Source organism: Oncorhynchus mykiss, chromosome 2, assembly GCF_013265735.2.
Source record: "Oncorhynchus mykiss isolate Arlee chromosome 2, USDA_OmykA_1.1, whole genome shotgun sequence".
Taxonomy (NCBI): domain Eukaryota; kingdom Metazoa; phylum Chordata; class Actinopteri; order Salmoniformes; family Salmonidae; genus Oncorhynchus; species Oncorhynchus mykiss.
In genome coordinates, this window is record NC_048566.1 from 91709510 (window position 1) to 91723920 (window position 14411).

The 14411-nt window shown below is 45.8% G+C and overlaps 1 protein-coding gene across 1 annotated transcript in view; it reads right to left on the minus strand.

Annotated features, from left to right (window-relative positions):
* lrriq1 (leucine-rich repeats and IQ motif containing 1) overlaps window positions 1-14411 on the minus strand; it is a 48977-nt gene that overhangs the window by 17657 nt on the left and 16909 nt on the right. The window contains exons 15-23 of the mRNA XM_021580318.2: window positions 10631-10816; window positions 8513-9025; window positions 7953-8145; window positions 6912-7037; window positions 6205-6312; window positions 5313-5446; window positions 4931-5128; window positions 4654-4742; window positions 3744-3845 (exon numbers count right to left, since the gene is read on the minus strand). Of these exons, the coding sequence (XP_021435993.2) occupies window positions 3744-3845; window positions 4654-4742; window positions 4931-5128; window positions 5313-5446; window positions 6205-6312; window positions 6912-7037; window positions 7953-8145; window positions 8513-9025; window positions 10631-10816 (1649 nt within the window). The remainder of the gene's footprint in view (window positions 1-3743; window positions 3846-4653; window positions 4743-4930; window positions 5129-5312; window positions 5447-6204; window positions 6313-6911; window positions 7038-7952; window positions 8146-8512; window positions 9026-10630; window positions 10817-14411) is intronic.

Below are 14411 nucleotides of genomic sequence, written 5' to 3' on the forward strand. Positions count from 1 at the left end.
GGGAGTCGTAGAGCACCATCGTATTCGTGAGAGTCTCATCTTTCCATAGAGTGGTCATAGCTACAGACTGGTGGTCTGACAAACACCGCTGTAGCTCAGCCACTTTCCCCATCAGATGCGGGAAGCCGCCATAGGCGGATGTAGTGGATTGAGATGCAGTCCATGCAAAAAAACAGATATCTCTAGTTTAAACTCAGATTATTTTGTAGGGGTATGGTTAAGCACGTTGCTGCTCCGCAATTCACTGTGATTGCATAGGGGAGAGTGGTGCTAAATGTAACAAATAATTTTACCAATATGCTATTGGGCTTATTTATGGAGGTAAACTCAGCAAAAAAAGAAACGTCCTCTCACTGTCATCTGCGTTTATTTTCAGCAAACTTAACATGTGTAAATATATGTTTGAACATAACAAGATTCAACAACTGAGACATAAACTGAACAAGTTCCACAGACATGTGAATAACATAAATTGAATAATGTGTCCCTGAACAAAGAGGGGGTCAAAATCAAAAGTAACAGTCAGTATCTGGTGTGGCCAACAGCTGCATTAAGTACTGCAGTGCATCTCCTCCTCATGGACTGCACCAGATTTGCCAAATCTTGCTGTGAGATGCTAACCTCCATTCTTCCACCTAGGCACCTGCAAGTTCCCAGCCATTTCTGGGGGGAATGGCCCTAGCCCTCACCCTCCGATCCAACAGGTCCCAGACGTGCTTAATGGGATTGAGATCCAGGCTCTTCGCTTGCCATGGCAGAACACTGACATTCCTGTCTTGCAGGAAATCACACACAGAACGAGCAGTATGGCTGGTGGCATTGTCATGCTAGAGGGTCATGTCAGGATGAGCCTGCAGGAAGGGTACCACATGAGGGAGGAGGATGTCTTCCCTATAACGCACAGCACTGAGATTGCCTTCAATGACAACAAGCTCAGTCCAATGATGCTGTAACACACCGCCCCAGACCATGATGGACCCTCCACCTCCAAATCAATCCCGCTCCAGAGTACAGGCCTCGGTGTAACGCTCATTCCTTCGACAATAAACGCAAATCTGACTATCACCCCTGGTGAGACAAAACCGCAACTCGTCATGAAGAGCACTTTTTGCCAGTCCTGTCTGGTCCAGCGACGGTGGGTTTGTGTCCATAGGAGACGTTGTTGCCGGTGATGTCTGGTGAGGACCTGCCTTACAACAGGCCTACAAGCCCTCAGTCCAGCCTCTCTCAGCCTATTGTGCATAGTCTGAGAACTGATGGAGGGATTGTGCGTTCCTGGTGTAACTCGGGCAGTTGTTGTTGCCATCCTGTACCTGTCCCGCAGGTGTGATGTTCGGATGTACCGATCCTGTGCAGGTGTTGTTACACGTGGTCTGCCACTGCGAGGACAATCAGCTGTCCGTCCTGTCTCCCTGTAGTGCTGTCATAGGCTCTTCACAGTATGGACATTGCAATTTATTGCCCTGGCCACATCTGCAGTCCTCAAGCCTCCTTGCAGCATGCCTAAGGCACGTTCACGCAGATGAGCAGGGACCATGGGCATCTTTCTTTTGGTGTTTTTCAGAGTCAGTAGAAAGGCTTCTTTAGTGTCCTAAGTTTTCGTAACTGTGACCTTAATTACCTACCGTATGTAAGCTGTTAGTGTCTTAACAACCGTTCCACAGGTGCATGTTCATTAATTGTTTATGGTTCATTGAACAAGCATGGGAAACTGTTTAAACCCTTTACAATGAAGATCTGTGAAGTTATTTAGATTTTTACGAATTATCTTTGAAGGACAGGGTCCCGAAGGACAGGGTTTAGACATATTTTAAATGGTGTCATCATCATTTATTTTCATACATTTGAGTAGAATGTCCTTTTAAAAACTCACCAGAACTGAAATTATCAGGCTATCTACAGTACACACACTGCTACAACATTTTCCAGGGCCCTGGTCAAAAGTCAAAAGTAGTGCACTATATAGGAAATAAAGGGCCATTTCAAACACAGCCTTGGATTTGGGAGTTGACTACCCCGTTCCAACCTCCTCCCCATGCCCCTCCTCACCCCATCTCCCCCTCCCCACCTCCTCATTGGGTTTCTGATCTGACTTAGGGGAACCCTGTAAAAAGCGTAACCCAAACCCACTGGGGTTCTGGACTGGAGCAGCTCCCGCTGCCTTTTTACGGGGGCCTGGGCTGGGCCGTTGTGCGGCTGGAGTACAGGCGTGCTGGCCGGGGTCTGGCTCTAGGTCAGTGGGATTTCTGAGTCTCTCTCCATCGGCTGGCTGGCCTGTGCTGGGTTGCCTCCCCTCTCCTCTGCCTCCCCTGGTGCTGACCTGTGGAAAGCACCCCCTCAGATCCATCCCAAGCTAGCGCCCCGGGCTCAGCCAGCCAGCCCAGCCGGAGCTCCCCGGCAGGGGCTTACGTTTCAGGCTTCGAGTCAAGCCCCTTCTGGAGGTGATTAGCCCCAAACCCATGACAGATTCTTTCCGAGATATCCGACGCGGCGTGTTTATTTTATCCAGGCTCTTTGTGTGGATGTGCTGGACATGAGTAACCCACTTGAAATGGGTATCGGCTTACATACCCGGAGAGAGGGGAGCAGGGCCGGGGAGCTGCCGCAAAGTGTTTCATGAAAGGAGGAGAAAATATTTCCCCTCTCTCTTTTTGGACCTATCTGTATTGTTAAACTGGTCTGTGTGGGCACTGGTCTGTGTGGTCAGATGGTGCATGGAGGGAGAGAGAAGTACATACAGAGTCTAAACAAACAAACCAACTCACCCATCTAGCCTCCCTTCCCAAACAAACCAACTCACCCATCTAGCCTCCCTTCCCAAACAAACCAACTCACCCATCTAGCCTCCCTTCCCCAACAAACCAACTCACCCATCTATCCTCCCTTCACCAACAAACCAACTCACCCATCTAGCCTCCCTTCCCAAACAAACCAACTCACCCACCTAGCCTCCCTTCCCCAACAAACCAACTCACCCATCTAGCCTCCCTTCCCCAACAAACCAACTCACCCATCTAGCCTCCCTTCCCAAACAAACCAACTCACCAACTAGCCTCGCTACCTTAACAAACCAACTCACCCTCCTAGCCTCACTACCCCAACAAACCAACCAACTCACCCTCCTAGCCTCACTACCCCAACAAACCCACCAACCAACCAACTCACCCAAACCAAGAGACTACTACTACCCCTCACAAAACGATTTATGTCTAAGACAAGAGGCCTTCAGTTTGTTCAGTCTGGAACCCCTCAGTGCCCTACCTCCCCAGTACTTAACTCAATTTCACACTTCAAGTCATCTACAAAGCCCTGCTGAAACACAATCATCTTGTTTATCATCTGTCATCCCAAACTACTTCATGTCCCACTATTTACCACCGTTCATGTGCCTTCAATTTGGTCACCGGTCCGTAATCTCTAAGCGTTTCTATTTAATACACGAAGCAGTCGTACTTACTTCCTCCAGATAGTAAACGTCTTATATTGAAAGCACTAAAACATGCACATACATAAGCATGGCTCTATGAGCTGCAGTATACATTTGTGTGGGATTGAAGTATGCTGCATCAAGTACATTTTGATCCAAAAAAAATAGGTAAAAATTGTCGCCATCTCATTTAAGGTTAATGAGGTAGCCTAAATGCATGGTAATACACAGTACAGTTGGCTGGGCTAGGTTTGCCTCAGCTCAGTAATGTGATAAGACTATATTATGGTTGTGTCTAGTGTTGTCTGAGTCCTACCTTTAATGTAGTCTCTCCTCTCTGGAGAGGGCTTCTTTGGTGCTTCCATAGGGGCATGCTGGTTGCTATGGTTCCTGAAAAGGGCCAGGCGTACAGTTGGGTCTAGAAGAAAGAAAGAGAGAGAGAGAGACATAGAGATAGAATGAGAGAAAGAGACAAAATGAGAGCGAAAGAGAGAGAATGAGAGAAAGAGAGAGAGAGAGAGAGTCTAACATTAAACCCACAGCATCCAGAAAATAACCTTTGGGTTCTGGATAAACTCACAGCAGAGACCCTTCATGACATGCAGAGAGCCTAACACTATGCATTCCCTATTTGGGCAGATGACAGTTGAAACAAGCCTGTGTGGCAGACAGAGAGAAAGATAACTGGATCTAGCGCTCTGGTACTGTACAGTCATGCTCTAACAATCCTGATCAACGACCAGCCTCACTCTGTCTGTCTACTCTACTTGGACGTGGCACTACTACCGACCCGACGACCGACCAGTGTTTGAGGTGAGGTCACATTTCGGTTTAGCCGCGGTAACCCATGCAGAGTAATGAAAATCGTCTCCGGGACGATGGCTCGGAGAGAGCGTCTGGTTGGTTGGAACTAAGGGAAGGGAAAGCCACCAGTTGGTTTGGTTAATTTCCTGTAAGGGCTCTCTGACTGGGGCCAATAGGAGATGACAGGGCCAGACCTCTGTTACCTCTGCTGTCTGTTACAGCTGATTAACATACACATGCAGGAAAGGCTCACTGCTGCTAGCGTGGTAATATAGTTAAAAAAAAATAGAGGAGAAAGGAGAGCCTAGACGAGGAAGGTTCTAGGGGGGTTTGGTTCAGTAATAGTTGCTCAAGCCAGTTGGACATCTTTAAATAGTAAATAGGTTCCAAATTTAAATAAACTTCCACAGATTTATGCAGACCCAATAGTTTTCTCTGCCTCTGCTTCTTAGACTTCATCTTCTGAGCTCTCTTCAGCATCATCAGAGCAGTGTGGCTGTCTCTGAACCCCCTGGGGAGACAATGACACACATGTCACACGCTGAATCTAAAACATCCTCACTACAACACTCACACACTGACAGTGACAAACAGCTTTTGTCCCATTAGGGTACAGCATACAGGACAGAGTTGGGGATTTTGTTCTACATTTGGCAGAAATGTACCCAAAATATTCCCCCTCTTTGCAACTCTACTTACCACTCCTCCAGAATCTTCTCTGATCTCTCAGAAAGACCACTGAGCCCTGACACAGAAGCAGGAGATCTCTCAGAAAGACCACCGAGCCCTGACACAGAAGCAGGAGATCTCTCAGAAAGACCACTGAGCCCTGACACAGAAGCAGGAGATCTCTCAGAAAGACCACTGAGCCCTGACGCAGAGACAGGAGATTTAGTTCTGAAATAAATTGGAGATAAAAAACACTCTCAATCTTGATCCTATTTGGAAACAATAGTTTATGAAGGAACTTTCATTGGTGATTAGTAAGGAATCAAGCCTTCACTTGTGGCATCCATGTTGGCTTTGTGAGAACTACCTAGATTAAAATGTGTCAGCCATGATGGCTCAATCAGTTTCCTACCTGCTGATGCTGTCAAGGGAAACTCTATGCTCAGCAGGCTCTGCTCTCTCCCCACCCATCCAGGCCTGCTTGGGCTTCCACAGAAGAACAGGTGGGCTGGTCTGCTGGTTGGCATTTGGAAGATTCAGAGGACGCTGAAATACACAGTCAGAAGAGAGAAGGTTGTTATCATGTACTGTAGCATTATATCAAAGAAGAAATGTGTTCAGGTGTTCTTAATGTTTTGTAATGGTAAAAGGAGTGATCGTCAGCTAATCATGAAGAACAGACTATTATTGACCCTGGCACTATGGGAGCAAGCCCAGTGCTTCCCCTAATTAACAGGAAATGTGAGGGTCGAACACCTAAAACACAACCTTCCAGAAGTTTGCCCTTTTCTAAATAGTCTAAATGAGAATAGGAATTACAGAGGGTTCATTAAGATCCAGCGTTTCCATTCCCAGAAGACCCTAAAGTCAAAGTCACAACTTAAGTAGTCTTAAAAACATTTTAAAACCCTCTCCCTCCTCTCTGTCGAAGTGGTAAAGTGTTGAAATAGTTTATCCACCCCTTTGGAGATCACGTTAGCTAGTGTTAAAACTTTAAGGCCTGGCTGGCGTGGAGGCAGCTGCCCCCCTTCAGCGAGCGCCAAGCAGAGCGGCTAGCTAAGGTGAGTCCTGCCTGCAACACTCATCCAAAGCAAAGAGCCAGGGAGAGATAGCTAAGGAAAGAAAAAGGGCCCTGGCTCGTGTGAAAAATGACATCTGCTGATGATGCATAGGGTATTTCAGGCCTCCTAAAAGTAATTGTGTTTTTCAAGGTAATACATTTGAGGATTAATCAGTGAGCGCTGTGGTGGGTCCTGGAGGACTTTTTTCTCTTTTGGGGGTGGGGGTTCAGTGCTGTGTGTTACCTTTGGACCAAGCAGCTGGTCTGGGAACGGAGGAGGATGAAGGAGGGTTTTGGGAGGTGAATCGTCAGACAGCAGCGAAGTCATCATCCAGTCTCTCTCTAGTGCCATCTATTTACAAGCCAAAGGAGATGAGAATCACCTTTAGCGTGACACAACAACATTAACAGACTACCGCACTAGACATCAAGGTTTTTCTATTCCCTCCAAGGGTTTGGTGGTGAAGTGACTTTAAAGTAAACAGCAGATCATCATGTGATAGAGGTTTTGTTATGTTTAAATATTTGAGATGAGTGCTTCACGCATGCACGCACACACGCGAACAAACACACACACACACACACACACACACACACACACACACACACACACACACACACACACACACACTACATAGACACATTCTCAAGTGGATGGCATTTGAAGAGGACAGAGGGCAAGTGAACTTGTGGATGATGAAAGAAGAGCTAAAATGCCATTTATCATGTAGAATCTTCCAGTTTCCCCTGGCCTCAGTATAATGGGCAGTGTTCTTTAATAATCCTAATCCCCAGGGAATAGCCGAGTAGATGAGTGAGAGGACTAGGGGAAAGGGGAAACGTGCCGCTCTCCATTTTTCTGGGGGGCAAGGTCAACTTGATAGGGGGGTTGAGGTTCAGACCAGTCAACCCAGAGAGAGTCAGTCTGTAAAGTTTGTACCTACTGCCTACCTCATCAAAGACAAATTCATCCACGTTCACCTCCTCGAAGGCCTCGTGATCCCCGGGGTTGAAGCCCCGAGCCTGGGCCAGAGCAGCAGCCAGCCTCCTCCTCAGGGTGAAGCCTCTCCAAACCGCCTGGAGGAACGAAGGTACCAGAGGAAGAGCCATGAATCACAGAGAAAGTTAAATATTGTGTGTTATCCCATTAGGAAGATAAAACATGTTAACCTCTGTTTAATTGCTGAGTGATCTGCTGTTTGAACTCTATGTGACTTGGGAGCTAGGAGACAAATGGAGCGCCAGCGAGGGTTCTAAATCCTCAGAATTCCCAAAGGGATGACTTCACAAAGTGAGCGGTGCTGGAATCTGGAATCCTCACCGCTCCCACTACTGCAAATCTCTGGAATTTGATTAATCATTTTATCCCCCCACTGCCAAAGACTCCTCAAGGGCCCATCAAGTACAGAGGGAGAGAGAGAGAGAGAGAGGAGAGAGGGATGGGAGAGGAGGAAAAAAGGGGAGAGAGAGAGAGAGAGAGAGGGAGAGAGAGGGGAGAGAGGGATGGGAGAGGAGGAGAAAAGGGGAGAGAGAGAGAGAGAGAGAGGGAGAGGGGAGAGAGGGATGGGAGAGGAGGAGAAAAGGGGAGAGAGAGAGAGGGGAGAGGAGGAGAAAAGGGGAGAGAGAGGAGAGGGGACATTTCAAGAGAAGTGTCAGGTAGAATGTTTGATCTATTGAATCATACGATAACCAAATTAAGCCTCAAAATCATATAAGATCTGGACATATGATGTCTTTATTATTAATAAAAAATATATATTCTCAGAAACATGTTACTGGACCTCTATGACAAATGAGAAATTACATTTCTATAAAAACTGATCAACTCAAACTATCTATTTGTGGTATTGATCGAAGCAAGACAACGATTTCTGAGTAGACAGTCATGTATTTCCATAGAACCGTTTCAAAAACCTGTCAGCATGGCCAGTCTAATAGTTATGATAAAGAGTTCCAGGAAGTCACTAAAAGTTTCCTGTGACCCTGACTTACCTGGATGGCAGTGGCAGCGTAATCTGGTTCCAGACGGCTCTGCTCTGACCCAGTATGGCTGGGTCCTGTGTCTACTCTTCCCCTCTCTCTTCCTCTTCTTCCTCCTTGCTCCTCTCCTGGAGGTGGACGCAGCTGGATCCTCTGACGTCCTCTGTGTCCTCTCCAGTGGCACTGGATCACCACAGCTGCCATGCTGCTCCGAAAAAAGACACAAAAAGAGATACATAATGATATCATACCCTCAATCTCTTTGACCATGGGTGCGTCTGAAATAGCACCCTATTCCCTATGGTACATAGGTTGCCATTTAGGATGCAGAACACACATTTATTTCTGTCCAAACATCTGGCTTGCAGAGACTACAGAAGAGGAATCCAGCCTGTCTCGAACAAGCTTATATCAAAGATACAGCCTTCTTAATGATGACTGTGTGTCAGAGTGAATATGATGTTCAACATCGATCAACTGGAGGACACTCTAATGATGACAAATGCTCATTGGCAGAAACTAATAAAAGTAGAGAAACTATGAAAGAATTCATGAGTGAGGGAACACTTTACTTTTTGAGGTCCAGCTTGATGTGATCTTTGGGGAAGGGTGAACTGCTGGGCTTGGCAGTGGCATGGGACGTTTTTTCCTCGGAGAAGGTAGAGCTGGAACTTGTGTAACTAGCTGGCGTTGCTGGCTTCAACTCGGGCCTAGTGGACACAGTCCCTAGACTGCTGAATGATCTGTATGCTGGGGGGTGAGGCTGCTTTTCACTGTTGTCATTGGCTGGGCTGATGAGGGGAACCACATGTGGCCAGGTGTTTGTGTTTCCACTTCCAAAGGACTTATTTTCAGGTTGCTTCCTGTTCATGACACCACCATGTCTGTCCATACCCTCTACATCGAACTTTTCGGCAGGGATCCTGCTAACCCTGGCGGTGTCACTCCTGTGACTGTCATCTTGTTTGTCGGTGATGCTGGTGTCTCCATATTCGTGAGCGTATCTGTGCTCCTCAGCCAGCTGTACAGCTTCATCATGGAGCTGGAGGGAGAGCCTCAGAGCATCCAGGGGAGGGAGAGCACCGCTGCGCACACACAAACATATGCACACGTTCATATGAAGATCACATAACATTGGATGTTGTTCTAGGTTGTGTAACATACATTCCGTCCTCTCTCATACGAGGCCTACTAGATAAGCAATGGCTAACGTAGATACAAATGTCTGATGAATACCTACAAAAACAACAACACCTTTTTCATATTTGATCACCTTGTATCTGCATTGAAAAAATGGCTTACTTTTGGTCTGCAACAGGCTTGCCTTCACAGAGGGTCTATGGGTGTCAGTTCTGTAATCCCATATAATGTCTCTTTCATAGAGGGGATTAAGTTGGTACAAAGCCACCTCAATGGAAACTTAACGAGTCTATTAGCAACGCTTGGATCCGCTTCCCCCAATCTATCTAAGACCCTCAGGGCTCCTCATGGCTACTGGGTACACAGTATACGAACCTACACGGCCTGCCCACTAGCCTGAACAAGCCTTGCCTTCACACTGCCCCTGCTATTCAGCTAGAAGGGGGGTAAAGAGGGTGACCATATAGACAGTGACCTCGATTTCTCCTCCTCGTACCTGCCAGTTCACCACTGGGTCGAGCGGAAGGTGTATAACAGCAAAGGAAAACGGTGAATAGTCGGTAAGGGAGAAAATATACACTGTTTTCTATCTTAAAAGTTCAATTTAAGGTTGGATAAATAATAATTTATGCTATTAAACAATGAAGTTCATATTGTTTTGGCAGAGTGAAATGGGACGTGTGGAGGGCAGTTATATGAGGGGAAGTCAAATACCTGCTGTCCTGGGGCTACTAGCTACAGCAGTTCAAGCACATGATGGAACTGGAATGACACATTTTAATGGAAACTAACTGGGATTCATTCAGAAAGGTACTTCGACCCCATTTACACTATGTGAAATAAGGACGGCAATGTAACACTACAGATACACTGTCCATACACATAGAAACTTATAGAGAAAGTAAGGACATTTCAGATGAAATACCTTTAATTTCTCTCGGCAGTGTTGTAAAACTTTACACAGCAGGGTAAACTCCAGGATGTCTACATCATTTTACCAGCTTTACTAGACAGGCCTGAGCCACAGCCAGACTCTTCACCTCTCTAGACCTTGTCTGGCCCTGGGTCGAGACTTGAGCCAGGGGTTAACTGGCTGCGGTGGTCCCTGCCCTGCCCCCAGAAAGGCCCATTGTCCAACGCCCAGAGGGGGTGCATGGAGCATGGACAGGGGTGGAGAGGAGCGCACTGTGGTCCCCCCCGAGCCATGGGACTCCTTGGTCTCACCCATACTACTAGACACCACTGCGTTTCATCTTTTGTGAAACATAATTATGGTGAGGTCAGAAAGTTGAGCTGAGGGTTGACCACTGGTCTATATGTTGGTGGTCTGGTCTGTTTAGGGGTGTTAGTTAAGACTAGTGTCCTCAAACTACTTACAAAAACAGCTAAACATTGCCTTTCAGCTTTGGACACCCTGTGTATCAGTTATGCTAATAATACTAATATGCAGGTTAGAGTTTGTCTGTATGATGTTGCTATCCTACAGCATATGTGTAAGCTGAGCTGTCCAGCAGAAAAGCTGTCGAGAGTCTGTAGTAAGCTGCATGAACCTGAGTTGTGCCGTGTGGCTGTGCTGCAGTGTGTGGAGCTGCTGGAGCTGTGCCTGACAGAAGGCTAGAAAGCTGTTCTGAGGCAGCAGGGCCGTGACTAGACCAGGGCCAGGGAGCGCTGGAGAGGAGCCGACAGGCTGCCCGTCTATGGCCTGTAGACCCGGCACAGCCCTCTGCAGACTGGACCTGTGGAAGATAACATGGTGGGTTAATCAATAAAGATCATCGCTGGAGGCTATAGAATACCATACTAGGGTTCATGCTACTTGGTAGCATTTCAAAAAGTCAGGGCCTATACTCAGGGCCAATACTCAAAAAAGTCTACAACTATTTAGGGTGACAATTGCAGTCAGTAAATGTATTTTAAAAATCTCAACACAGTAACTATACCAGCATGTAACTCCAATGTAATAAACACATACGTTTTAGGCCCTGTCATGTAAAGTGCTCTCCATATAAAAAATGTAAAGGGTCAACCCATTTTCAGTTCAAATTGATTTGCCCCCAACTCGGATGTCTAAAGTGTACTATGATGTGCCAGTGGAGAGCCTCAGCTTGTTGTATCCAACAGTTTGTCAGAGAAGTCCTTAGGCAGAGTAGATACACCACCTTGAGAGAGCGAACAGGGATAAAATCCTAAAACGAGTTTGACATTTCAGGCCTAGCAGAATCAAAGCCATTTTCCTCCATGCGAAACAAGAAGTTTGGTTAGAGTCTTGATTTTCTCAAAGCAGAAGAATGTGATGACATGTTGAGCTGCAGATGAAAGACTTTGAGACTAAAGACTGGGCTTCAGGCTCTGGTTTTCTTTGTTTTTGTTGTTATTTTCCTTTTTTTCTCAACCACTAAAAGAGTGAGTGACTTAAGTTGTATCCAATGTATCCCAAATGGCACCCTATTCCCTATGTAGTGCACTGGTCAAAAGTAGTGCACTACATAGGGAATAGGGTGCCATTTGGGACACGACCCTTAAGCTGAAGCAGCTGATGGTGGCCTGGCTGTGCTGTGAGGGGGATGGCTGCTGAGCTGTGTGTCTATGGGAGAGAGCGGTAACACCGGCCTGAGGCTAAGGATGTGCAAGCTGAGGAATCCCAAAAAATTTGCCAGCAGAGAAAATGGTCTCCAAAGCAAACTGCATGGCCAAATGTGGTCGATCGATGCCAATGTGAAAATGTAGAAAGAAACACATTAGGAAACGCATACAGTATTACTGAGCCGTGACAATTTACAAATAGAGTAAATTTATACAGTATGAATGTTTTCTGTGATATGACAAATCTTTATCTGTAACTAATCTGTAATTATTAGTCTTTATGAAATGTTTAAATGTGAAAGTGTACTTATAAACAACAACTACTACTAACCTAAAGCAATTTATGTTCACAATAAATGTTTGGTTAGTATTTGCTTCTGGTCATTTTACCACAGGCGCTGTTGTTGTCAATATGAGCCTAAATCCAATACAAAATGTGCCAAAAGGATGAGAGCCTTTAGTTTAGTTTATCAACATCAGGCGCAAATCTGGCTTAAAAGATCCTTAAGAATGATGTTGGGGCAAGAACCCGCTGAACTACCTGTACTGTGCCACAAACATGACTCTAGGTCACAGGTTGTGCAGTACACTGTCAGAGTAATGGGGTTTTGATGAGCCCCACCTCACCCCTCTCTTTCTCTCACTCTCTCTCTCTCACACTCTCATATCTCTCTCTCACACACACACACACACACAAACAAGGATTAGATTCCAGCCCTACAGGCTTGTCGTCTGGCCGACCGGACCCTCTTGTAACAAAGCATAAACCATAATAAAGCCTTGATCCTCACATGAGCTCATTGACGTGAGGTGGGCATACACAATGCCTTTCATGGCTAAATGTTTTTGGGTGGAAAAAGACATGCTTTGCAATTACGTGCCATTGGTTATTTGTGTTTAACGTACAAGGTTCCAATGAAAGAACTCAGGAAATTAGCTTAAAATATGTCAGAATGCTGAACAATTTGACCTTCTTGGCTCATTTGAATAAATGTATTTACTAAGCGGAGCCCAGAGCCGTGGACATGCAGCTCCTTCTCTCTCTAACAATACAATGTTCCATCCTGGTCCTAGCTAGGCTCTCCAGCTGCGTCCTTCCCTCCATCCTATCCGTCTTTGTCCCTCTCCGTTTCGAACCTAAACCAACCTGGCTCTATATATTTCATTTAGTGAAGACTTCCTTGAAAACACAGGCTTTTAAAAGAGGTCTGATTAATCAGGCAGAGTGCTATCTTCTTCTCCTGGCTCAGGGCTGCTGGAAGTGTATTTCTTAGCAATCTCCATTTGGTGCTTTAGTTGAGTCGGTGTTATCGCTGGACTGCGATGAAAGGGCCAGGGGGAGAGTGGGGAAATACAGGGGGCTAATTCCACTGTTGGCATTGGAGGTTAGGTAAAGTTCATTGGGAATATTTATTCTCCATTGCGGCTAACGGTGGGGCACCCCAGGTAATAGAAACCCATATGTCTGGGTGGGTGCCGACTGCAAAAATGTATGTAGATAGAATGCATAATGTGGTGTACAGTACTACTACTGGTTGATTAGAATAACTATTCAGATATACAGTAGAGGTAGTGAAAAATAAAATTGTAGTTCTTTTAAGTGCTCAGTGGCACGTTTTTTACATGACTTGGGCGAGGTAAGGGTAGTAGGCTACTGGTATTATTAAATCCTGTCGTAACAGTTCTTGAGAGATCCAAGCATCATCTTTTAGGCTAATGCTATGACTAGACGGACCTTAACATTTAAAAAAATATATTTGTAATTTCACACTTCATAAAAGTTAAGCATGGTTTGTCGGTCATAAACTGTTAAGACCACTAATGACCACGTGTAATGCCGAAACGATGAAATCTAGCTAGACTACCGGTAATTGAAGTTAAGTGCTCTAGCTAGCACACATTTTTCATATCAACTCATTTGGACCCCCCACTTAAATGTACATGAGGAAAATGTTTTGGCACTGTAAGTGAATGAGCAAATTGATATTGAATACTTAATAGATTTTTCCGTTGAATAAATATTTTGGGAACTACTGACACTCAGTGCTACAGAGGTTGCGCGGTGCGGCGGTGCGGATATCGCTGGCTCGTTGGCTAATCCAATAGCATTCCCAGATTGCTAGGCTAATCCTGGGATGTGGACAGGAAGCACTTGTGTTCTGGTGGAATGTTTATTCTACCTTAGTCACCACAGCCAACATCCTCCTCCAGACTGGGCTCACGTTCTGCGACAGGAGGGATTATATGAAATGGCAGTGACTTGGTATTCCCGTTGGTATGTAACCTAACTTCTCACATCCGCCCCAGCAGGGATATTCCAGAACAAAGCTAGAGAAGTTAATTGTGTCTGTCTGTCTCTCTAAACATCCATTTTAAAACCATTTTAATTACATTTTTCAACTAATCGTTGCAATGTTGATGACTGGGAATGCATTATATGACCACAGGAGATTGGTGGAGCGTTAATTGGGGAGAACGGCTCGTGGTAATAACTGGAGCGGAATTAGTGGAATGGTATCAAATACATCAAACGCATGGTTTCCAGATGTTTGATGCCATTCCATTTGCTCCGTTACGGCCATTATTATGAGCCGTTCTCCCCTCAACAGCCTCCACTGTTATGTACCTGTTATGATGCAGCGTCCAAGTACAGTGTTACCGTATAAGGTGATGTGTGTATGACAACATTGCTTTCTTCCACGGGTGCATGCAACCCAGGGCTTGTCGCTCATACATATTCACATATTT